General features: G+C 38.0%; 1 protein-coding gene across 2 annotated transcripts in view; it reads left to right on the top strand.

Moving 5' to 3' along the window:
- Window positions 1-23,302, top strand: part of LOC103465767 (NT-3 growth factor receptor-like) — a 33,418-nt gene extending 10,116 nt beyond the window's left edge. The window contains exons 6-18 of one of the 2 annotated variants that reach the window (XM_008410902.3): window positions 759-901; window positions 9,241-9,379; window positions 10,148-10,260; window positions 11,205-11,388; window positions 12,968-12,979; window positions 14,134-14,180; window positions 15,249-15,351; window positions 15,671-15,859; window positions 18,666-18,796; window positions 19,348-19,520; window positions 21,060-21,303; window positions 22,281-22,439; window positions 22,545-23,302. In XM_008410902.3, the coding sequence (XP_008409124.1) occupies window positions 759-901; window positions 9,241-9,379; window positions 10,148-10,260; window positions 11,205-11,388; window positions 12,968-12,979; window positions 14,134-14,180; window positions 15,249-15,351; window positions 15,671-15,859; window positions 18,666-18,796; window positions 19,348-19,520; window positions 21,060-21,303; window positions 22,281-22,439; window positions 22,545-22,730 (1,823 nt within the window). In that variant the 3' untranslated portion in view covers window positions 22,731-23,302. The remainder of the gene's footprint in view (window positions 1-758; window positions 902-9,240; window positions 9,380-10,147; window positions 10,261-11,204; window positions 11,389-12,967; window positions 12,980-14,133; window positions 14,181-15,248; window positions 15,352-15,670; window positions 15,860-18,665; window positions 18,797-19,347; window positions 19,521-21,059; window positions 21,304-22,280; window positions 22,440-22,544) is intronic. The other variant, XM_081607638.1, reaches the window with a different exon arrangement.
- The last annotated feature ends 1,365 nt before the right edge of the window (window positions 23,303-24,667 follow it).

Raw genomic sequence — 24,667 nt, 5'->3', positions numbered from 1 at the left:
GTTTGCGACACAGTATGAGACATTTTCATCTAACTTGCAGTCATTACTTCTTATTCCTTTATGATTTTTTCCATTTACTTTTCAATCAAGTTCACTTAATTTATAACATTAATTAGTAGTACATTTTAAAATAAGGATTACATAAGTTTTAATCACATTAATTCATAATACAAGATTACTTGTCGCTTCTAGATTTCTGTTACAATAAGGGTTATATAAATTTCAATCATCATTAAATCATAATTTAAGATTACTTATTGCCTCCGAGTTTTTGTGACCTGTTTCCTCTGTGTCCTGGAAAGATCTCAATCAGTCCCAACCAGGTGTCACGACAGCTTCGAAATTACATATAGCCCTGAAGCGTTATTAATGCACACAAACAACTTTTTTATGATTTCTGCATCTTTGACAACATAGAAAGCTTAGAATCCAACTTTCTGACTTTGTAAATAACTCAAAATACACCTGGTTTTGTTGTAGCCAGTCATATTTACACATAGTTAATCTGGTTTCTTGATTGCTCTTTTTTATTTCTAAACTTGTACGCTGTTTAATCACTCCACTTAAGAAATTGAGAGTTTCATATAAATGACTGAATAACACAATTATAATGAATTTCCATGTCCATGATTGTAGTCTTGAAAAGACTTAAAAATGTGAAGGTAAGTTTGCTCTGTGCACTTGAGCAAGAAGTCCCCGTTTTATCCAGATCAGGTGTTTCATCATTTGTGAACTCAGCCTCTGCTTCTCTGTTCCAGACCTGCCAGTGGTCAGTGTCAGTCACAGCAACCTGACAGTTGTGGAAGGTGATGAAGTAACAGTGATCTGCAATGGCTCCGCACTGCCAATACCTGAGGTGGACTGGGCTGTTAATGGCTTACACTCCATCACCACACAACAGGTAAGCAGTATGCAACCACCAGAGAGTTAATATTTCTTTTTACTAAGTAAAACATTAAGGGCAATTTCATAATGAAAGTTTTAAAACACGTAAAAATGGAAAGATAACATTTACATACATTGAGCAAAGTGTTCATTCTGCAAAAGCAATTACATGACTTCTTAAAAAAGCAAGAAATGAAATGAGTGTTGAGATGTTATTTTGATGAAAATTCATTTGCAGCAGCAAAACAGAAAGACATAAGACCTGAAGAATATTTGACTTTAGGGATTTTCATCCATCCATCCATCCATTTTCTTCCGCTTATCCGGGGTCGGGTCGCGGGTACATTGTGAGTATTGTATCTTGAGGATTTTAGTAACTGGACTAAATAAGGAGGTGAAAGAAACAGCAGGGTTTTACATGTGAACAAGAGCCAGTGGATGTTAAGACGAGACTCCAATGGAGGCCAATTAACCTGAGAGTACAACAGACAGTGATGTGTTTTATAAGGGGCACTAATAAATTTGGTAATAAATAAAACTTATTTGGTTCATAAATCTTTGTTTCTCAGGTTTCATGTAGACCCTAAAGGGGTGAAAAGTGATGACAATAGGGTATATGCCACGGACTTCCGTTTTAGCACTTCCGCATTTTTTTGCCACATAACCTGCTTCCGGTGCACAGGCAACAGTATGTTAACAGTGGCTCCTCCGTCGCTGCAGGACTATTAATGATGCTTATAGAATTATTAAGACGTCCTGAAATACTCCAACAACAACAAAGGATTTAAGCTGGGTGTGTCAAACTTCACAATAACTTTGAAGGTAAGTTAATGAATCATTTGTATTCACCATAATACCTCATGTCTGACGTAGCTAACAGGGACAAGCTTACAAAGATGCTACGTAAACGTTAAGTGTTTTGATTATCTGTGCAGTGTGCAATCTACATATCTATGCTTTATAGATAGATATATAAATATATATCCATATAAACATATAGATATATAAACATATAGATCTATCTATATTGTGCCCAAGCTATCAGTCGAAGCTGAAGTTAGCAACAGAATGTAGCATCTAATTCGGAAAATAGCTAAAGGGCGATTACACTTAATTTTTCACTATCTTGAGCTTTTTTAATGTGTTGTACTTTAAATACAACACCTAGACATTTCAAACTTAACTAGATTATTCTGTACCAACAGCAGAATAAATAGAACATTTGTGAAACCTTCCAACTGATTTGTGAAATTTGTAAAATGTCAATAATAGATTCCAGAACGCATTAGATCTGAATTATTAATTTGGCATTATTTGTTATTTTAACTTTCTGTTTTCTTTCTCTCTTTTTTAAAACTTTATTATAGCTGGAGTTGGACAGGAGTTCTGTTTGATGGCTTCCTGGAGGGAGAGATTGGCTGAGCTAATATTGCCATCAACTTTTCTCCTGCTATTAACTTTTTTGCTTTTCTTTATATAGAAAGTATTTCTATCAGTTGCTCTTTTTCCATTTTGTATACTGTATTTGTCTATACAGTATTTTATTTTTATTTTTACCTTAATGCTTACCTGGTCAGTTGAGGTGGAAATGTACATCCTCTTGATTACTGACAAATGTCAGAACCACATGGACTGAGCTGGTTACATCAGATCTGAATCTTTATTTCTCATTAAAACATCTTGTAATTTTAAGACATTGTTATAAAATTGCATCTTTATTCTAATGGAATGACTGCATTCTTGCATTTGAAAAATCCTGTATCCTGACCGTAATGCTCCCTTATACAACTCACAGAACAGATGATTGAAATAAAGGCACTTTTTGAAAATATTTTCTGTGATTTTATTATAGAAATTGAGGACGGGAAGAATCGATTAAAATCAAATCTGGTATGAAAAGAATCTTGTAAGTCATATCATCTAGCCTTATTCAGCATATTAAATTATATGACTAACTACATCCATCCATCCATTTTCTTTCACCCTTGTCCCTCAGTGGGGTCGGGAGGGTTGCTGGTGCCCATCTCCAGCTAGCGTGCCGGGCGAGAGGCGGGGTCACCCTGGACAGGTCGCCAGTCTGTCACAGGGCAACACAGAGACACACAGGACACACAACCATGCACACACACACTCACACCTAGGGGCAATTTGGAGAGGCCAATTAACCTGACAGTCATGTTTTTGGACTGTGGGAGGAAACCGGAGTACCCGGAGAAAACCCACCATGCACAGGGAGAACATGCAAACTCCATGCAGAAAGACCGGGACCGGGAATCGAACCCAGAACCTTCTTGCTGCAAGGTTCTACCAACTGCGCCACTGTGCAGCCCTGACTAAGAAATGTGAATACTTAATATTCACATTTCTTGGCTGGTATTACCTAAAAGTGTTGCATTTTAACATCTCACTTGAATTCCTGATCTACATGCAAATACTTGATATAACGTAAACACCGAGAAATGGGGAAAAAAAGGTTTGTGAAATGTAGAGTATTGCAAATGAGATTCAATTATATTGTAGGCACAAACAGCATAGGAAAATGAACAGTGAATATATACAGGTCCTTCTAAAAAAAATAGCATATTATGATAAAGTTCATTATTTTCCATAATGTAATGATAAAAATTAAAATGTCATATATTTTAGATTCATTGCACACCAACTGAAATATTTCAGGTCTTTTATTGTTTTAATACTGATGATTTCGGCATACAGCTTATGAAAACCCAAAATCCCTGTCTCAAAAAATTAGCATATCATGAAAAGGTTCTCTGAACGAGTAATTGACCTCATCATCTGAATTAACAAAGTAACTCTAAACACCTGCAAAAGATTCCTGAGGCTTTTAAAAACTCCCAGCCTGATTCATTACTCAAAACCGCAATCATGGGTAAGACTGCCGACCTGACTGCTGTCCAGATGGTCATCATTGACAAGGAAGAGTGTAAGACACAGAAAGAAATTTCTGAATGAATAGGCTGTTCGCAGAGTGATGTATCAAGGCAACTCTGTGGGAAGGTAAAAGTGTGGCAGAAAATGCTGCACAACGAGAAGAAGTGACCGGACCCTGAGGAAGATTGTGGAGAAGGAACGATTCCAGACTTTGGGGGACCTGCGGAAGCAGTGGACTGAGTCTGGAGTAGAAACATCCATAGCCACTGTGCACAGGCGTGTGCAGGAAATGGGCTACAGGTGCTGCATTCCCCAGGTCAAGTCACTTTTGAACCAGAAACAGCGGCAGAAGCGCCTGACCTGGGCTATAGAGAAGCAGCACTGGACTGTTGCTCAGTGGTCCAAAGTACTTTTTTCGGATGAAAGCAAATTTTGCATATCATTCGGAAATCAAGGTACCAGAGTCTGGAGGAAGACTGGGGAGAAGGAAATGCCAAAAGGCCAGAAGTCCAGTGTCAAGTACCCACAGTCAGTGATGGTCTGGGGAGCCATGTCAGCTACTGGTGTTGGTCCACTGTGTTTTATCAAGGGCAGGTCAATGCAGCAGCTGTCAGGAGATTTTGGAGCACTTCATGCTTCCATCTGCTGAAAAACTTTATGGAGATGAATATTTCATTTTTCAGCACAACCTGGCACCTGCTCATAGTGCCAAAACCACTGACCATGGTATTACTGTGCTCAGTTGGCCTGCCAACTCTCCTGACCTGAACCCCATAGAGAATCTGTTGGATATTATGAAGAGAAAGTTGAAAGACGCAAGACCTAACGCTCTGGATGAGCTTAAGGCCCCTATCGAAGCATCTTGGGCCTCCATAACACCTCAGCAGAGCCACAGGCTGATTGCCTCCATGCCATGCTGCATTGAAGGTTGCAAAAGGATTCCTGACCAAGTATTGAGTGCATAACTGAACATAATTAGTTGACTTTTTTGGTATTAAAATACATTTCTTTTATTGGTTGGATGAAATATGCTAATTTTTTGAGACAGAAAATTTGGGGCTTTCATGAGCTGTATGCCAAAATTATCAGTATTAAAACAATAAAAGACCTGAAATATTTCAGTTGGTGTGCAATGAATCTAAAATATATGACAGTTTAATTTTTATCATTACATTATGGAAAATAATGAACTTTATCACAATATGCAAATTTTTTGAGAAGGACCTGTAATATACTTCCTAGCAGCTAATCAGACATCAGACTTGTTTTGCCTTTACTGGTGATGAAAACTCGTCACTCTGGAGGAGAGGAAGACCGGCTCAGCCCCGTCCAGGATGACTGCAGTGTCAGGGTAGCCAACAAAGTCTTTAAATAATTGTCATATAAACAAAAGCTAGGGGGTTGCCTAAAAATAATTTCATACTCCGTATAACCGGGAGGAGGCCTCGGGGAAGACCCAGGACATGCTGGAGGGACTATGTCTCTCGGCTGGCCTGGGAACGCCTTGGGATTCCCCTGGAGGAGCTGGAAGAAGTGGCTGGGGAGAGGGAAGTCTGGGCCTCCCTTCTGAAGCTGCTGCCCCCGCGACCCGACCCCGGATAAGCGGAAGAAAATGGATGGATGGATGGATGGATGGATGGATGGATGGATGGATGGATGGACTCCGTATAACACAAACCCATACATCAACACACACATATTGACTTACCTTGTGCCGAATCGCTGCCTCTGTTCTCAGCCTGTTCCCGTAGCTGTAGATTTCCTTCCGCATTATTTTTCTCCAACAAATTATTCCAGTGAACGAAGCTCGTACAGCTCCCTTTTAACCTCCGTCTTCCCGTTTCTGACGCTGGATCTTAAATATCCTCAAGCTTTGAAATAGCAGGCAGCTACAAACCGTGTGTTAGCTGTAGTGGCTAAGTTTTGGCTACAGTCCGCTGCCGCCTTGATATCGACAGAAAAATAAAAAAACTAAGCGCTGGATGGTACCGGCTAATTACTGGACACAACGGCACACCACAAAACTCAGTTGTTGTACCAGTAGCTCGCAGATATTATAAGTTTTGTGTCTTGTTCATGGTACAGATCTTGCAGCTTTGGGTAAAAACAATAGGAGAAAGCAGGACCCGGAACCAATCTATGTGGCATAAATTTAAACGGAAATACGTCACCACCTCTCGTGGCATATACCCCATTCTAGGTGCCCTGACCAGCAGGGGGCCCTCCACAATTTAATTATCTATATTTTGTTCATAGAAATAGAATTTAAAAAGTCGGGGTCCTGTCAAATACAAAATTAATCATATTGTATTATCAAAGATTGTTTTTAGTAGTAAAAATTTAATGTTACTGCTCCCAGACCAAAAAACACATGTCCGTTGTTGCCCTGAACTCCCCCCTCGGTCTGCATAAAATGGTTCATTGCTGCTTGGGCTTGAGAGTGAAGCTGTATGCAGCTGCAGTCAGTAAGAAGCTGCAGCCACGAATACCTGTGCCAGTTACTATGCTGCTAAGAAAAGTTATAAAATCAGGTTTTCAAAAACAAATTAGAGAGGGGGGGAGAGAGAAAAAGGCAAGAGTGTCAATTTATAACCCAGTTTTTCTCCAAGAGAGGTGGGTAGACTGTGTGAGATTATCAACCATTTAGCATAGTTAGCTTAGCTACAAACTACTGTTTGCCTCCATTTCACTAGTATTTAATGAATTAAGGAAATAAATTACCAACATATTCGTATATTTAACTTGTTCCCTGTACCTTTTACCACTCAACAACAGGTGAGTCAGTCAGCAGCAGTTATAACTCACGTCCCTCCTGACCCGTCCTCTCCTGAGTGAAATTAAAGCTGCAGTATGTAACTTTTAGATAAATATTTTTTTTCCACATATTTGTTAAAACTGTCATTATGTTGTAACAGTATGGTATGTGAGGAAATCTGTGAAAATTGTATTTCCTCTGCTTTCTCCCAGTGCTCTCATCTGTCTCATAACAAACTGTCACGACATGGTGACAGCTTTAACAAATATGGAGAAAACATTTTTTTTTTAATTAAAGTTACATACTGCAGCTTGCATAAAATGCAACTACATAGCCTTTTTTGAGAAGTATGGAATGTTTTATGTGTATTTTGCACATTGTTTTTGACTGTTGCTCGTGGGGAGAGATATTTCAGTAATCTAAAACTAAGAAAAAAATTAAACAATCTACTTGCATACTGTATGTCGACTGTTGCATGTAAAATTCATGAGCAGTAAATATTTTATCAGTATTGGAACCAAAGAAAGCAAGGCAGTTGCAAGCCTTTACAATTGTGACACTTTTTATGGGTCACATTATTGACTCAAGAAATTGTAACAGCAGCTGCGCAGGGGGCGGGAGGGCCCACTCTAATTTTTTGTCATGGGGCCCAAGATTCCTGGCAGTGCCCCTGCATACACATGCAGAAGAGATTTTGGTCCACTCTACCTTTCAGATCTCCTGAACTTTCAATTTTCAATGCTGTTGCTAGGCAACATGGCGCTTTACTTAGCTCTCTTGAAATAATTTCTATTGGGTTCTAAGTTTTCTTAACATTACAGGTTTACTTAGAATATTGGCTTAGGTAATTTGCTGTTCTCTGAAAATGATGAGTCACTTCTTGTGACCATCATTAATCCACTCCCTGCATGTGATACATACATGCAAAGACAAAAGACAGAGATGATGAGATGACTGTATAAGTAAGATGCTGGACATGTTTTCTGGTGCATTCTGAGAAACTTGGTTAAAAAAAGACACATTCTAACTAAGCACAGCGCCTGTATGCTCTAAGATCAGGTTAATAACATAATATACCAGTTTAAAAAACTGTTTCTGACTATCTTTCTTCGGGCCCCACTTATGCTTTCAGACGGCAACCGAATGCTTGTCTGTTCAGTTTTTTTTCCCTTTTAAGAAAATACTCATATAAACTCTTTTGTCTTTGTCTCTTGTCGGGTCCTCGTCAAACATTGTGTGTTTGTCAGCGTCTGTTTCCGTCTGCTGTCCGTCTGCTGTCCGTTCTCCCCGTGCTGCTTGACTTTCGTTTGTCCGTGAATTCTTCATTAAATCATCTTTATTATGTCAACCTGGGCTCGTTTCATTTATCCTCACCACCACCAACCACAGATCATGACAGCAGGACCCGACCAGAGAGGTGAGGACGTAACAAGGGCACACGAGGCGTGGCTCCAGCAGCAGCTGGAGTTGGCACAAAGGGATCTCTACAGGGATGTTCTCTACAGGGATGTAGAGATCCTGCCTTCTTCGCTGCTGCTGGAGGAACTGGAACTCGAGTCGGACTATGACCGGGCAAAGAGACTGGCATCAACCCCCATACCCCAGCCCCCAGTAACCACCCCTGCGGCTCCACCGGTCTACCCATTCCTCAGGTCTAAGGACATTTATAACATCGAGTTTGAGGAGGATTTTTGTTATTTTTTTCAATCTGTTCAGAGAAGACCCCATCATGCTGGAAATGGTTCAAGAGCTCCATGAGGAGTTTCTACAGAGGCAAAGATTCATTACTCCTGTTCCAGCTCCGTTCTTCCGCTCCACCACCTCAGCTCCAGTCACGCCTCCAACATCATTCTCTCCGGCCGCCACAGCCCGTCCGTCTCCGACCGCCACAGTCCCCATGGTAATGGAGTTCAGGTGGCCAGGCTGGCCCTGGGTCGTCAGGCAGCACGACTGGTGGCATGGCCCGCCCCGGCAGGTGGATTTCTGCCCCACCGGGGCCCCTGGACCCGCCTTCTGGAATCCGCCTGCTGCTCCGTGGCCAGCCTCCAGACTTTCCACGGCAGGTCCTGCCCTGGCCATGTGGGTTTTTTTTCTGTTGGACTGAGTTTTTGGTTTTGTTCCCTAGTGGACTCTGGCCCCCCCCGTTCAGCACCCCTCCACCCGCCCTTGTTGTTTTTGAATTTTTTATTTTTTTTCGTTGTTGTTGTTTGGGCATCTGATAGCCGCCCTTGAGATGGGGAGAGTGGGTACTGTTAGGTTCTGTGTTTTCTGTTAGGTTTTGTGTTTTCTGTGTAGTTATTTTTGAGGTTTTCTGTGTTTAGTCCCAGTTGTGTCTAGTTACCTGATTACCCTCCCTGTGTATTTAAACCCACCTGTTGTCTTTGTCTCTTGTCGGGTCCTCGTCAAACGTTGTGTGTTTGTTAAAGTCTGTTGCTGTCTGCTGTCTGTTCTCCCCGTGTTGCTTGATTTAGTTTGTCTGTGAATTCTTCATTAAATCATCTTTATTATGTAAACCTGGGATTGTTGCATTTATCCTCACCACGACCAACCACAGATCATGACATAAACCTCTCAGAACATTTGCACTTTGATAACATTTACCCAGATAAATGTTATCGGGCTAAATGTATAGCTTTGATGTGTATCCTGAATATTTCAGAGGTTTGTTGCTTTTATCAACCTGCTGGTGTGCTTGTTTTCTGCTTCAGGATAAAGTATACAACAGTATTCACTCCATCACCATAACACTGGCCAATGTGAAAAGGGAGGACAACAGTTTCTGGCTAAATTGCACCGCCAACAACATCGTAGGCTTTGCTAATGCTTCTGTTCACCTAATCGTTCACTGTAAGTTGACACATGTAAGACAGACACAGAGATCACATTGAGGATCCAACAGTGTTCAGAGTTGTGTGACTAAGTTGATATGTATCAGAGTTGAACGGGGACAAACTGTACTGCTAAGTAGAATTAGAAGTTTGAATTGCCACATGGGATAGACTGATAAAAATATGTTTATAGTATAATTTATTTATTAGTTTGCATTCAAAACTCATGTTTGAATTAGTATATCACATTTTGACCAGAAAATGTTCCAAGTCATAGTACTTTATAGAAATTTTTCTGAGCAAATTCAAAGATTCCAGAAATAATTTCTGTAGCCTATTCCTGAAAATGAATGAAGACATTTGCCTCAACAGCTTGGATTTATATCAGTGAAATGTTTGCAGTGAAAAACATTTGGAAAGTACCATAATTTATTTTGAATTTTCTTGAGTGGCTAAATGTCAAAAAGTTGAGATTTTCAGTGGTTCAAAGTTTTGTTATCCTCATTAAGCAAGCTCTCATTGTGTAGACAGGAAGCATGTGTTTTTCACTGTTGTCTTGACAAGGTTTTCAGGACACACTGTCCAAAACAGTGACCAGAACAGGAACCTTTCAAATCAATAACAAGAACTGTGGTGTCCAGCATATGATCCCTGTTCAAATCATTCTTTAAATTCGTAAATAAATTAAGAAATAAAGGCAAGTGAATGTTTTATTATGAGTGTAAATGACTTCAAAAGATTTGTGTGAATTAAATTCAACACTGGTCTTCTTTTCCTGTCTCTTCAGTTCCTCCGTCCATTGAGAAGCTTAAGGAGCCAGAACGCCGCCATGACACATGTATAGAGTTCACTGTTCGGGGTTCACCTCATCCAAGCTTAAGATGGTTTCATGAAGATAAGGTATGACAGATTTTATTGTCAAGAGTTATCATCTATCTATTAGACCACTGGGCTGATCTTACTAAGGAAGTACACTGTGTGGTGACTCTGTGTGGTGTTTCCCTTCTAGTATGGGAATGCTCTAAGGCAGTGGTCCCCAAACTACGGCCCGCGGGCCGGATCCGGCCCGCCGCCACATTTGGTCCGGCCCCCTGAACAATACCAGAGAGCATTCAGATTTTTTTTCATATATTGTATTTTCCGGTTTATATGTGGATTTTTCTTCAACCACCAGGGGGCTCTTTAGCAGGAAGTGTGTCCTGTAAACTGTGGGTGTTTTGTTTTGCATGGCGCATTGCTGCCATCTGTTGGACTTTTAGGGAACTGCTTGACTTTTATGTTATTTAATCAGTACGGTTGTTTGCTAGCGGTAGAGCAGATGAACACACGTGTTTGTTATGAACGCCGCATTCCAGGTCGAATTCTTCGAAGCAATGCCTGTAAGTAGCAACTTATACTTCAAAACAAGCCTTTATGTTAACATATGAATATACTAGTCAATGGAATATACTAGTCAGTCCCAGTGACCGTTTCACTAACGGTTTTTGCCCATGTGCTTTCTGGGTAAAAATCAATTGAGAATCGCGCACAGTCCCCCCCCCCCCCTCGCTAAACAATTTTAACCTTAAAAACCCCACCCCCGTCAACAATTTCTAGCAGCGCAGGTGATAAACGTGTAACACTTTTTCTGTTACAAACTGACTCCGGCCCCCCACCAGAGAAGGGAAAAGTTATGTGGTTCTCACAGGAAAAAGTTTGAGGCTTTTGCCTGTGAGGAGTTTGAGCTTCTGGGATGTTTTCTCTCCACCGGTGTCTTTACGGTGGATGTGGTCTTCTCTGAAGTAATTCTATTCTATTCTATTCTATTCTATTCTATTCTATTCTATTCTATTCTATTCTTTCAGGAAATTTCCCACAATGAGTACATCCGCCAAGATATGGATATTTACAATGATGACTTGGAGGGGTGCCTTCTTTTTAAAAACCCAACGCACTACAATAATGGCAACTACACTTTGAAAGCAACCAACTATCTGGGTGAGGTCAACAGGACAGTGTATGGACACTTCCTCGAAATGCCCCCTCCTGGTAAGCTGGTAACATCCAGAGCTTATGCCTGTTGTTTTTATGGCAGGAAACTTAATACAGTTTATATATTTGTATTCCTTTAACATTGAGAAACATACAATCAATCAACTTGATTGTATGTAACATACAATCAAGTTGTATGTGACAGACTGGCGACCTGTTCAGGGTGTACTCCGCCTCTCGCCCAGAACTTTAGCTGGAGATAGGCACCAGCAACCCTCCCGACCCTGCTAAGGGACAAGGGTGTATAAAAAATGGATGGATGTATGTAACATCAATTTGTTATGTAAATGTTATGTAAATGTATAGTTACTGTAACACTTTATTTGAAGGGGGGTGAATGAGACTGACATGACACTGTCATAAACATGACATAACACCTGTCATGAACATGAATAAGCCTTCATGAATATTTATGACTGTTGTCATAAGGCATCATTCGGTAAATTATGACACTTTTAATACAAAGTTGACATTATTCAAAATGTCTTTATGACAACTTGACATTAACCAAGAAATGATTACTGATATAAATTTGTTATAAAAGTATTACTGATTGCACTTTAAAAATTAGGTATCTTTATGTTATTAAGGTAAAGTTTTCTTGGTTGATGTCAAGTTGTCATAACAAAGACATTTTGAATAATGTCAACTTTGTATTAAAAGTGTCATAATTTACCGAATGACACTTTATGACAACAGTCATAAATATTCATGAAGGCTTATTCATGTTCATGACAGGTGTTATGTCATGTTTATGAAAGTGTTATGACAGTCTTATTCACCCCCTTCAAATAAAGTGTTACCATAGTTACTAACACAACTGAATTTTAAAGGAATACACACATTTTGTGCGTATACGAAATGGTGGACAACGGGGGCAACGGCAGCAGGAGTTTGCCTTGCAGTCGGTGGGTTGCTGGTTCAATTACCACTCCTCCCGCCTCTGTCGTTGTGTCCTTGGGCAAGACACCTGACCCACCTTGCCTGCTGGTGGTCAGAATGGTATGAAATTACAACCTCACCATTGTCAAAGTGTACCAGGGCAGACATAGCTACAATCCAGTAGCTTGCCATCATCAATTTGTGAATGTGTGCATGAATGGAAATGTCTGATTTCATTGTAATTGATATAACTAATACTAAACCGTTAGAAAAGTAGTACTTCATAAAATGTATTGAACCTAAGAAAAAGCATATGGTGTATTACTCCCACCTTCAGAAACACTAATATGTCCGACCAGTCAACCCAGCTGACGGGATCTGATCCTTTTATTATAGAAGACTACTTAAGTTTTTGTTACTTCTGCAGGTTACTTCACTTTAGTCACCTGTCAACTTTACAGTTCCCATTACAAGCAGTGCTATCGCTCTCTTTAAAAGAAAATTAAAATTAATAACCAATCTGGGATCATTCACCTCCTTAAAGACTATATAACATATAATTGCATGTACGTTCACTGATCACGGTGGTATGACTTAGAGCTCATTTTGTTGTCTTGATATAAATATTTGTAGAGTCTGTACATTGCCTTATAGTTTGCATTGTCTTATCTATTTGCTTCTTCAATGGATTCAGATTATGATTATGGTAAGTACCTTCTAATGTCAATCTTACTATATTATGTTTTTGGCACAAATTTCTAAGCCATGTCAAAGCTAAGGGACTGCATGTCAGGTAGTTTCAGTGGTGTAGTGGTGGACGTAGTAAGTTTATTTCCCCAACTGTTCTGCATGCCATCATCTTGACATGACAGATGAATTATTTTCAAAACTGGCTCTTCTTTTAAATTGTTTGCTGATATTTCTGATTAAGAATACCTGTCTCATTTTATGTCAGACACTAAGATATTTATTAAATGGAAAAAAAAAACATCTAATTGTACCAGGGCTGTGAAACTGACTGGTGAACAGTCGGTTTGTCTATTTTTGGCTCTTTTTCCTCTTGCTGTTGCTATTCTTTCTGGCCTATTGAATATGCAACTTAGGATGAACCTCTGCAGGACTTTTTAGTTTTGACAGTTTAGCAGATTAAAATCTCATTGATTTCCAGCCACAGGTTCAAAATATTAATGTTCTGATTACTAAGTCACTGTTCTCACTTTTGCCTTGTGGCACAATGATATGTCATACTGGAAAATACAGGTCATTACAAGATTGTCCCTAGTTTATTGAACAAAGTTGCTAAGGGAGGATGTTTTAATTCTGTCTTTTATACATATCAGTATATAGGCCTGAGCCCCTCGGTCATACCATTGCTTAATTTTGAAAATGAAGCAGCCATCAGCCATGTGTGGCTGTATGACATTTAGCTGGGTCTATAGACATCTGGCTGTATGATATCCAGAAGAAGTACTATTTAGACTCACTCATCAACCTAACCAGGATAAACAGAAAAGGTATCAAAATGTGGTTGAATGTTATCCAAGAGAGGCAAGGTTATAACCACCAAAGACACAGCGCCATCAAGAATAAAGAACAAAAGAAGCCCAAGAAATGCCAATTGCTCAAACAGCTAGAGGATTTGTGAAGAGTCAAGACCTCTGTTTTGTCAGTGGAGAATTGGCATAAATTCTCCACTGACAAATCAGCTGTAGCAGATTCCAGAAACAACCTCTGAGGTTTCTGTAAAATTAGATAGTAAAAATAGGTAGTTTTCATTGCATTTGAATGTATAAAGATAAAGATAGTTTATTAGTATTCTTGCAGAAGTTCTGAGCAGAAATACTTTGCCTTTCTTTCCAGGAACTCCAACTGCAGAGACTCACAAACCTTTGGAAGATCCTTTTGGGGTTAGTTACAGAAGTAAAATGTCATCACCTCAAACTTTGAATGTGTTTTAAATAACCTCCACTAGGGAAAGAGTCAAGACTTCAAAATTTTGACATTGTAAAATATATTGATCAAGGCAGTTTTTCAAAACATAAAATTTAGATGCTAGGTATCAGTTTCTTTAATGCTACCTGTCATCTCATAAGTTATAACTCAGTTTGGCCAAGTTGCTGTATTAATATAGCTGCTCAAACAAATGGATTTGGGAGAAATGACTAAAAGGCAGTGCAGACCCACACTTTAGACCCAGGACACTCACTTCAGAACAGCAAAGTTTGTGTTCATAACTGAATTCTCACTTTACCATAAACTGTATGTTAGTGTGTGTATTTGATGCAATTTTGAAAAATGTTTGTTTTTCATTCAATGAAGTTCAGTGACTAGAGTACGAAGAAATTCTGCTCAAAAAGAGCAGTGATACTTCATAGAAGTATTTTTCAAAAAGTGCGATGAAGTAATACTCCTAAAAGTATCTTTTTCCAAAAAGTTACTCAAATAAATGCAACTGATTAAAAGTAATTGCTGTTATATTTAAAATTTTGTTTTTGCTTTTCAGTATTATTTTTCATGCTCACAAAGCTCATCCATTACATGGGCCTGACTCAAATCCACATGAATTTGACTCGTGGATTTAGAGCTAGCATTGTTCCTGTGGTATTCATAATTTCTGTAACATAAAACTACTGAGTTATAGATTGATGGACAGATCAATATAAAAATATCACCTATATTTTTGTCCATATTTTTTGACATTAAGAGGACTACTGTCACTTATTCTTCGCCACTTAACGCACTGATGCGAACATTTTGGTTTAGCAGAATGATGGCCATTTTGTTCTTGTGGACGTGTCTAAAAACACTGATGAATGTTAGTTTTATTTTTTTCTAAATGAATGTGCCCTTAGGTTCAAGATACCATCAAGTGGCTCTGCTTGAACATGTCAGTGCAGAACATGGACAACATGTTAAACATACTGTATCTACATTAATTCCAGATTTGGTTCACCAACATGTTTCCTGACCTGCAGGTTTCCATGGCCGTAGGTTTGGCGGTGTTTGCCTGTGTAATCCTTGTGGTTCTCTTTGTTCTGATCAACAAGTATGGACGACGTTCCAAATTTATCATTAAAGGTGAATATTGTCCATTTCACGATGAAGTCATCAATAATGTGTGTTAACAGAAAAAATAAAAAACTGGTTTTGAACTGTTAATAAAATATTGCTTTTATTGTAACTTCACTATTAAACATTCTGAATTAAATTAATACTACATAAATATAAATTTTATTTAGTATTTATTTAGTTGTTTTAATATTTAAGTGTTTCTTTGGAAATGTTTTCTGTCATCGTAAAGAGCCTATCCAATGAAGAAACAGCTCAAATCTGATATTTACCTGCACTGTATGAACATACTTACCAAATGAAATCCTTCCTCTCTATCTCTCTCCAGGCCCAGGAGCAGTGATGAGTGGGGAAGAAAACTCTGCCAGTCCGCTCCATCATGTAAATCATGGCGTTATAAGCCCCTGCGCTCTGGATGTTGGGTTAGATTCCGTGGTGATTGGCATGTCCAGGATCCCCATTATAGAGAATCCACAGTACTTCAGACACGGACACAACGGCACCAAACCAACCACATGTGAGTAAAGGCCGCTCAAAGCATCTTTAAACAGAACACATGCAACCTGAACAAGAAAATGATCTTGAGATTAGAGTTGAAAATTTGGACTTGGGGTCATACTGTCATATAATCTTCGCACTTGATTCAGATTTGTGCCTTAAAGACTGGAGACTTAACTAGGACTTGTTCTGGGATTTGTATCTTGTTGCCAATCTTTATCTCATGTTATCAGGAGTGAAAGGAAGCTACTACTTCACTAACAACCTTTTACTGATAACTTTAGCTTAAGGGCAAAATAAGCATAATTTACAGTGACTTTTCCATATTTTGTAATATTACCACCAAAAACAAATATATTTCATTGGAATTTTATGTTAAAGACCAACACAAAGTCGTATGCAATTGTGAAGCAGATTTTTTTTTATAAATAATTCAAAACGTTTTTTTTTTTTTTACAAATAAAACACTGAAAAGTGCTGAGTGTAAAAGTATTCAGTCCCCCTGCACTGAGTCAATACTTTGTGAATCCACCTTTGGCTGCAATTCTTGTTTTGTTCAGAAGTTTGACATTATTTTACACCATTGTTTCTGGCTCATAATGTACATTTATAGCAAACATGCTTACTGTTTAGACTTGGCAGCCAATATTTTAAATATGGATTAATGACAGTTTTAATCTCATAAAAAATCCTACTTGGAGTAAAAAGAAAACTCTTCAAAACATATGCAGTGAAGTAAATAGTAGTCTGGAAAAACCAGCCCCTTGTTCAACGAATCTGGACCTTTGGCTATTAAGCACGAAATATTTTCCACTTAAACCACTGATGCAAACATATTTAAATCTTTTTATTTGTTTTAGACATGTAATAACAACAGTTAAACAAAAATAAAATAACAGGTGCTAACATCACATATTTAGTAAAAAGGGAGGAGGAGAAGAGGAAGGGAAGAAGGGGGAGGGGGGGGTGAAAGGACTACGTACTCATGAAGACCGTCTCAAAATACAAAAGAAATGGCTGCCAGGTAACGTTGTATTGTTGAATGGAGTCGTTGACTGTATGTTTCAGATGCTCAAGCTTCAGATGGAACATTACATCCTCCATCCATTGCCTATGAGTCGGAGGAGCGGTTCTCTTCCAGTTAAATAGTATTAAGCGTCTGGCAAGTAATGTGGCGAAAGCTATGGCATTGGCCTGCTGCGTTGTTACTGGTGTTGCCGGAGGGACAACCCCAAATAGAGCAGTTAGAGCACTTCGATCAATATTCCTCTTACATACAAATGTAAACGTGTTAAAGATTGACTCCCAAAAGGGGAAGAGCCTGGGGCAAAGCCAGAACATATGACTGAGGTCAGCAGGGCTGTGTCCACACCTAGCACAAGATGACTCTACATCGAGATACATTTTAGATAGTTTATTAGGGGACAAGTATAGTCTGTGCAATACCTTAAACTGTAGCAGGTTATGTCTAATGCAAATTGAAGAAGAGTGGATTCTAGAAATTGCGGCCTGCCAGCCTGCATCAGTAAATGATTCCCCTAACTCTTCTTCCTATGATTCTTTCAGATGTCTAAGTGATGGGGATGCAGCACTCAGAATTATGCCATATATAGCTGATACTAAGCTCTTATCTGTCAGATTCATATCCAAACATTCATCAATCCATGTTGTTCGAGGCAACGTTAATGAGAAATTAGCTTTCACATAACTACGTACTTGGAGATACCTGAAGAAGTCAGCCTGAGGTATGCCAAAGTCCCTTTTTAGCTGTTCAAAAGAAATAAATTGGTCTCTTTCAAAGAGGTCCTTTATGCAAGTTATGCCTCTTTCATGCCACTTCTGAAAGGATGGGTCTATCAAGGATGGGATGAACTGAACATTGCATCGCACAGGAGATGCAGTTAATGCATTTCTACTTTGAAAATGAGTCCTAAATTGGGACCATATTTTTAGAGAGCCCCCAACAACAGGATTGTTTGTCCGATGGCATTTACTCAATGGTAAAGGGCTACATATTAATGAGCCAAGCAAAACTGGATTGCTGGAATGTTGTTCCAGGTGGACCCAAACTGGAGATTCGGCATCTGACTGATCCTTAAACCAGTACAAAAACTTATGGATATTGGTTGCCCAGTAATAGTAAAGAAAATTAGGTAGGGATAATCCACCATCCTCCCTCTGTCTCTCCAGATATTCCTTTCTAATTCGTGGGATGTTTTTATTCCAGATAAACACAGATATATGTTTGTTTAATTCTTTGAAGAACTTCTTAGGAATAAAGACTGGTATGGTTTGAAACAGGTATAAGAACCTTGGCATGATAGTCATCTTGATTGAGTTTATTCTTCCTACAAGAGACAGAGGGAGTTTTGACCATTTCTCCATATCCAATCTAGCCTTATTCAATGCCTTAGTGAAATTTTTGTTAAACAAGCAATTGTAGTCATATGTTACACAGACACCCAAATAATCAAAATTATCTTTACTGACTGTAAAGGGGAAACTGATGCAAACATAATTTTTTCTTAAATGAATGTGCGCTTAAGTTAAGTTCAAAATACCATTTAGTGGTTCAAATGTCAAGTGTGCTGTATACACCAAATATCACCAAAAGACAGACAGACATGTGGACTGAGTTATTCTATATTATTTAGCATTTCATCTTGAGAGATGAGTGTTTACATTTCAAAATGAGATGCATGGATTTTTTGCCAGTGCTCAAATAAGAATACACAGCTAAAAACATGCATTTAATGTGTCAAAAACCAAAGAAGCTTTGAGATTTTATAGGGAGTGTATACTCAGTTACCTTCTGTCATTCTCAGATGTTCAACATATTAAACGTCGGGATATCATTTTGAAGAGGGAGCTCGGTGAAGGTGCCTTTGGAAAGGTCTTCCTGGCTGAATGTTACAACTTAAGTCCAACCAAGGATAAAATGCTGGTAGCTGTGAAGGTAAGACCGGTGTGTGTGTTGAAACATCAGGGGAGTTTAGCCGCTTGAAACCAGGACAGTCTGGAGTGTTTTAGAAACAAACCTACAGATGTTTGCTCTCTGAACAATTAGCAAACCTAGTCAAGATTACAACTGACATGTGAGCTCCATGGTCACAATTAGACAACTCTAATTGTTTTTAACTGACAGTTATTATATATTGAGAATGTTTTGGATAAAAAATTATCTAGGTGAACTTTAAATTTACTGTTGTTTTTTAAGTTCTTGTACATTAAATGTATAAAGCATTGTGATTAGACTTTTTTTTTCTTTGACCTGGTTAATATGTCTATTCTTTGTGTGGTGGGTTGTTGATGTGCCAACAAGAACTCTGTCCATTGCTTTATTTCCACAGCTTTTTGTCTCATTTCTGATTTTCTTGCTCTCCAGAGCATTCTGCTGTAATCAATGACTATATATTTATTTTTCAATGCTAAGTCTGCTCCTAGTCAACACTCTGGTAAAACTCACACTAAATATTTTGGAAATGCTACATCTCTCATTGTTTTCAGACTCTAAAGGACCCCACACTTGCAGCTAGAAAGGATTTCCAGCATGAGGCAGAGCTGCTGACCAACCTCCAGCACGAACACATAGTCAAGTTCTATGGAGTGTGTGTGGATGGAGACCCTCTTATCATGGTTTTTGAATACATGAAGCACGGAGATCTCAACAAGTTTCTCAGGTCAGTGATGCAGTCCACTAAACTCTGAGCTATAATGAGAATTCTTGTGAACATAATTATGTAGTTTATAGAAGTTGTTTATGCTACTATACCAAACATTATTTTGGTGATTTTATATGGTCCTTACAATGTATTGCAATTTCACGTGGTTTCAGTACTATATTGTATATATTGATCATTTAGGCTATTTACTGAGGTGTTAGCATTGCAAGTGAGGCCTTTTCCTGAACCTAGAGTCTAAAATTAAATTTAATCATAATATACCAGATTACATCATAGTTTAACTATTAAAAAAAACAAGACCATATCAATATTATTATTTTTTACTTTGTTACATTCAATAGCAAATCATTTACCCTCACCACAGCTCTAAACAGGGTAACAGTCAGCAGCTTTAGGTCCAATAATGCTAAATAAGCTGTCTATCATGCTTGCATATGCACTGCTTAATGACTGAGAAACAGCTTACAAGAAAACTGTTTATCTGTTGTTATCAGTGGCCATGCTAACTAGCTTGAGTTTTCAAAGCATGCTACGTTGTTGGGGACTAGCTGTAGCATAACAGAGAGCACGGCGGACTTTGTGTACACAAGCTTTATTGACAGCGCTAAGATCCTCCTCCTGGCTCTGATTGTTTGTTTCTGACCATGCAGTGTTTTACTGCCAAGCATTGAGAGAGGGAGAGGTCTTTTTTTCACAAATTACCTGTTGCATATTATATTGACAGGTCATAGTGACACTTTTAACATATCTGTAAAAAAAAACATTTTTTTGGCAACACTTTATTTGAAGGGGTGTACATAAGACTGACATGTTACTGTCAAAAACATGACATAACACCTGTCATGAACATAAAGAAGTCTTTATGAATGTTTATGTCAGTTGTCATGAAGTTTCATTTGGTAAATAATGACACTTTTAATGCAAAGTTGCTCTAAAAATTGCATTAAAAGTCCATTACAAGTGGCAACTTTGCATGATTTTGTAAATTATGATAATTTAATGCAAAGTGTCATGTCATGTTTTTGACAGTGTCATGTCAGTCTTATGCATGCCCCTTCAAATAAAGTGTTACCATTTTTTTTATAAAAACTATATACTGCAGCTTTAACTAAAACAAATAAATTATAAGAAGAAACATTTTATTTTTCCTGATTCTGAAAGAAAGTGAAACATTTGGAAAACTAAATGTTCCTATTTGAAGCTGTTTAGCTACATTACAATGTAATGATGTTTTAAATATTATAATGTAAATTAATTAAAAACATTATTATTGCTGTTATTAATATTAGTATCATTATTGTTATTTGATTATTGTATAAACAAGTTTCTGTTGCTGGTATAAATCATTTTTATAGTATCTGGTGCTTTTAGATTTGCATTACATTCTAAAAATACTTCAAATTGTATAAGAGGCACTATAAGTCAACCCCCCAAAAAATGAATCAGTGCTTTAACTGTTCAGTGAAGAAAAGAAAAAAGTTATTTTAAGCCTGAATAACAATGAAAAGATTCATAATGGTGAAACTGTCTTCTCAGAGCCCATGGACCTGATGCCACAATCCTAGTAGATGGGCAGCCTCTTCAGACCAACGGGGAGCTGGGTCTGTCCCAGATGCTTCACATAGCAAGTCAGATTGCAGGGGGGATGATCTACCTGGCATCCCAGCACTTTGTCCATCGTGATCTTGCAACAAGAAACTGTTTGGTGGGGAATGGCCTTCTGGTGAAAATAGGAGATTTTGGCATGTCCAGAGACATTTACAGCACAGATTACTACAGGGTAAGAACACATCTGAATATGCTCCACAACTCTTAGTCACTTTGATATAATTAATTAAATAACCTAAAATGAAAGAACCTATAAATAGTGTTTTATTTTGTTTGTTTTTTTTAACTGGTCTTTTTTAACACACCTCATGTAAGTTAATTCAAATCAAAAAGTAATTTTTGCTTTACATTCAAAATGTGACATTTGAAAATTTTGTTGAAAACTGCTCCCAACTCTGCTTATGTTGGAAGCCCAAATTCAGAGTCCAAAAATGTAACTTCTGACCCTTTCTGATGCTGAATAATGAATAGCATTATGTTTTTTTTAATGTATGGTGTAGCACAAACCTGTAATAGATGCCTGTTAGACTGAACCAGGCATCCTGCCAAACCTGACAGGGATCCACATTCAGGCTGTTGATTAAGGAAACATAAAATTGGATGTGGGAGCAGTTTATTGTTTAGATAACTGAACCGGGGTTGTGACAAAGTTGTACCAAGCTGTTCCACTGCAACCCATAGGAAAATTCAACTGCCGAAAGACCGTTTGACGAATTGGACAAAAATTGATTTATGTTTTTCTTTTGCTAGAGATGATTAGCATTGTTTTTTTCACTGTGGCCAATTTTGTTTCCTGAAAAGGAAAATTGAAACTTAAAACTGAACCATAAAGTGAACTGAAGCTTCTTGAAATAAAACAACCTGCTGTTCCAAATTTCAGTTCAAGTCTTTACCTGTTCAAGTCTTTACCTTTCTCCTACTTTAGCTTTTAAAATAGGAAAAAGAGGCATTTCTTTTATGCTTTTTATCTTATAGCCAATGAATGTATGACATAATGTGTAGCCAAGTCAGACTGATGGAGCACTTTAAATATGCGCTGCGGACTGCTCATTGGTGTTAATCTGTGCTCATGCTTACATTAGAGTTGCATTTGAAAATACACTCATCTAAAAAATATTTTTCATGTTCACAATCCTACTTCTTGTTTAGGTTGGAGGTCACACCATGCTTCCCATTCGCTGGATGCCCCCAGAGAGCATTATGTACAGGAAATTCACCACAGAGAGCGATGTCTGGAGCTTTGGAGTTATTCTGTGGGAGATCTTCACATATGGCAAACAGCCGTGGTTTCAACTCGCCAACAATGAGGTACAGTACACACAGTTATATTAGATACATTTGGTTTAGTTTGTTTTTTGGGGGTTTTTTTTGCATTTTTTCTTTGTTTTTCAAACACCTTTCTGTCCTTTTCAGGTCATTGAATGCATTACACAGGGCAGGGTACTAGAGCGCCCAAGAGTCTGTCCAAAGGAAGTTTATGACATCATGCTGGGTTGCTGGCAAAGGGAGCCACAGCAGCGCCTCATCATTAAAGACATTCAGAAGAAGCTTTTGGCCCTAATGAAATCCACACCAGTTTATCTGGACATATTGGGATGAGAAAAAGGTTAATATGTAACCTTGGAGGCAAAGGAACAAAACTCTCATACCAGACCCCAATCAAATCAACATGTGCAGTAGGATAAAGACTCACATCTGCTCTACATCTGCTTTACTTAATAGAAGCCATGAATCAAACTACCTTAAATAATCCTGGAAATTAGGTAGACCAAAAAAGAACCTAAGACTCATACAAAAGATATTGTAGATCTTCTTTTATATGAACTCAAAGCATACGACTCATTTAGAACTACACATTGTATCAAACTGAAGGTAAGTTTGTCAACAATATTGCCCTAGTCTGATTTTTTAAAATAATTTTGAATAAATTGCTCCACCCACATGCATAGATTATTGCAGCATTGCTTTTTCAGTCCTGACCTACAGTCCTAGTCATTTTTGTAGTTTGGTGATATGTGAGATATACCGTCATAGATGTCACTGTGTGTGCATACATGTTAATCAGAATTAATTTTTCCACTCACTGTTGTGTTCAGTACTCAATATTCCAGTATTTTGTCATTTTATATGCCTAATAATAAAAAGATTACATGCACTAAACTAAAATAACATTTGTCTTCAGTCTGGTGATTCTACAGCATCATGAAGGACATGAAGCTATGTCCTTCATGAAGTTCTTAAATATGGCTAATGCAATATCTTAAAATAAAAACTTACACGTTCAGTATAAACATTTTATTTTAAAAATGAAAGTGAGACTGTGGTGAACTCAATATTTTACCTTCATACAGAAAAGTCTCAATGTGTATGTTAAAACTGAGAAAACATTAGTAAATATAAACTTTGCTGATTGTGTTGGACCCTTAAAAAGAACTTAAAAACTCATATATTTTAGATTTTGTACAACTTTATTAAACAAAATCCACGGTTTGAGCATACAACGGGTGTAGTTTTCTCTCTCTTCCCGTAATAATCACAGGTCATGAACTTCCATCTCCCATCATGCATTGCGACATTCTGAAAGGGGTATTATGACAAAAATTTATGAAATAAAAAAATAAAATAGTTTGAGCACATATTTAGCCATAAACCAATTGAATTGTTCTAAATAAATACTAAATCAAATAAATGTTTGCCCAATATGATCAATATACCTATTAAACAATATCACATTCTTAACATATTTTCAGGGCTCTACAATTGCATAGCATTTTGGCAACGTGGCATCGGAGATGTTCAGGAAAGGGCCTTTATCATGATATTACTATAATTTGAAGTAATCTTTTTTACATTATACACATGAAGTAAAAATATGCATATAATCTGTATATATATAATGTTGCACACATTATGAATAAACGTAATGCGTACACATGGTCCAAATGTAAGAAACCTTTTGGCCATATCACTGATATGATAGACTGCTTGCATGTTGTTCTGTTTAGTGTCAGGAAATAACCACATTATGAATGTGTGCAGCTTGGCATGCCTGACTCAGTGCAAAGCACTGTGTGTGACACCAAATCCCACAAGTCATTGCACGTTACACTTTATATTTTACTTTAAAAAGTACAGAGCACTGTATTCCCAAAACCGACCTGAACGCTCTGACCAAGTGAATACCTTACGCCTCTTCGAAGAACTTCATACCCAAACCAGAGACCAGGATTTTGTGCAACTAGTAGCACTGACCACATACCGTCTTCCTGCAGCTTGTTACCATTAACAAGCTTACCTGGAACCACAGACGGAGTACTGACCCAATCATTCAGACCCAGCCAGCTTTTTTCTTAGTGTGTCCTGACCAGCAATGTAGCAAGTGCACATATGAACATAAATACAGCTGGTACATTCCAAGGAGGCTAATTTATCAGACTGAAAGGATCTTTTGAAAATAAGGTACTTTTGATGAAGCAGACTGAACATTTAGATTCTTCTGTCACAAAAACAGATCACAAGAACAATATTGTTTTACT

The sequence above is a fragment of the Poecilia reticulata genome, chromosome 6 (genome assembly GCF_904066995.2).
Source record: "Poecilia reticulata chromosome 6, P_reticulata-male-v2, whole genome shotgun sequence".
Lineage (NCBI taxonomy): Eukaryota > Metazoa > Chordata > Actinopteri > Cyprinodontiformes > Poeciliidae > Poecilia > Poecilia reticulata.
Note: the sequence above shows the minus strand (reverse complement) of the source record. Positions and strands in the feature narration are given on the sequence as shown.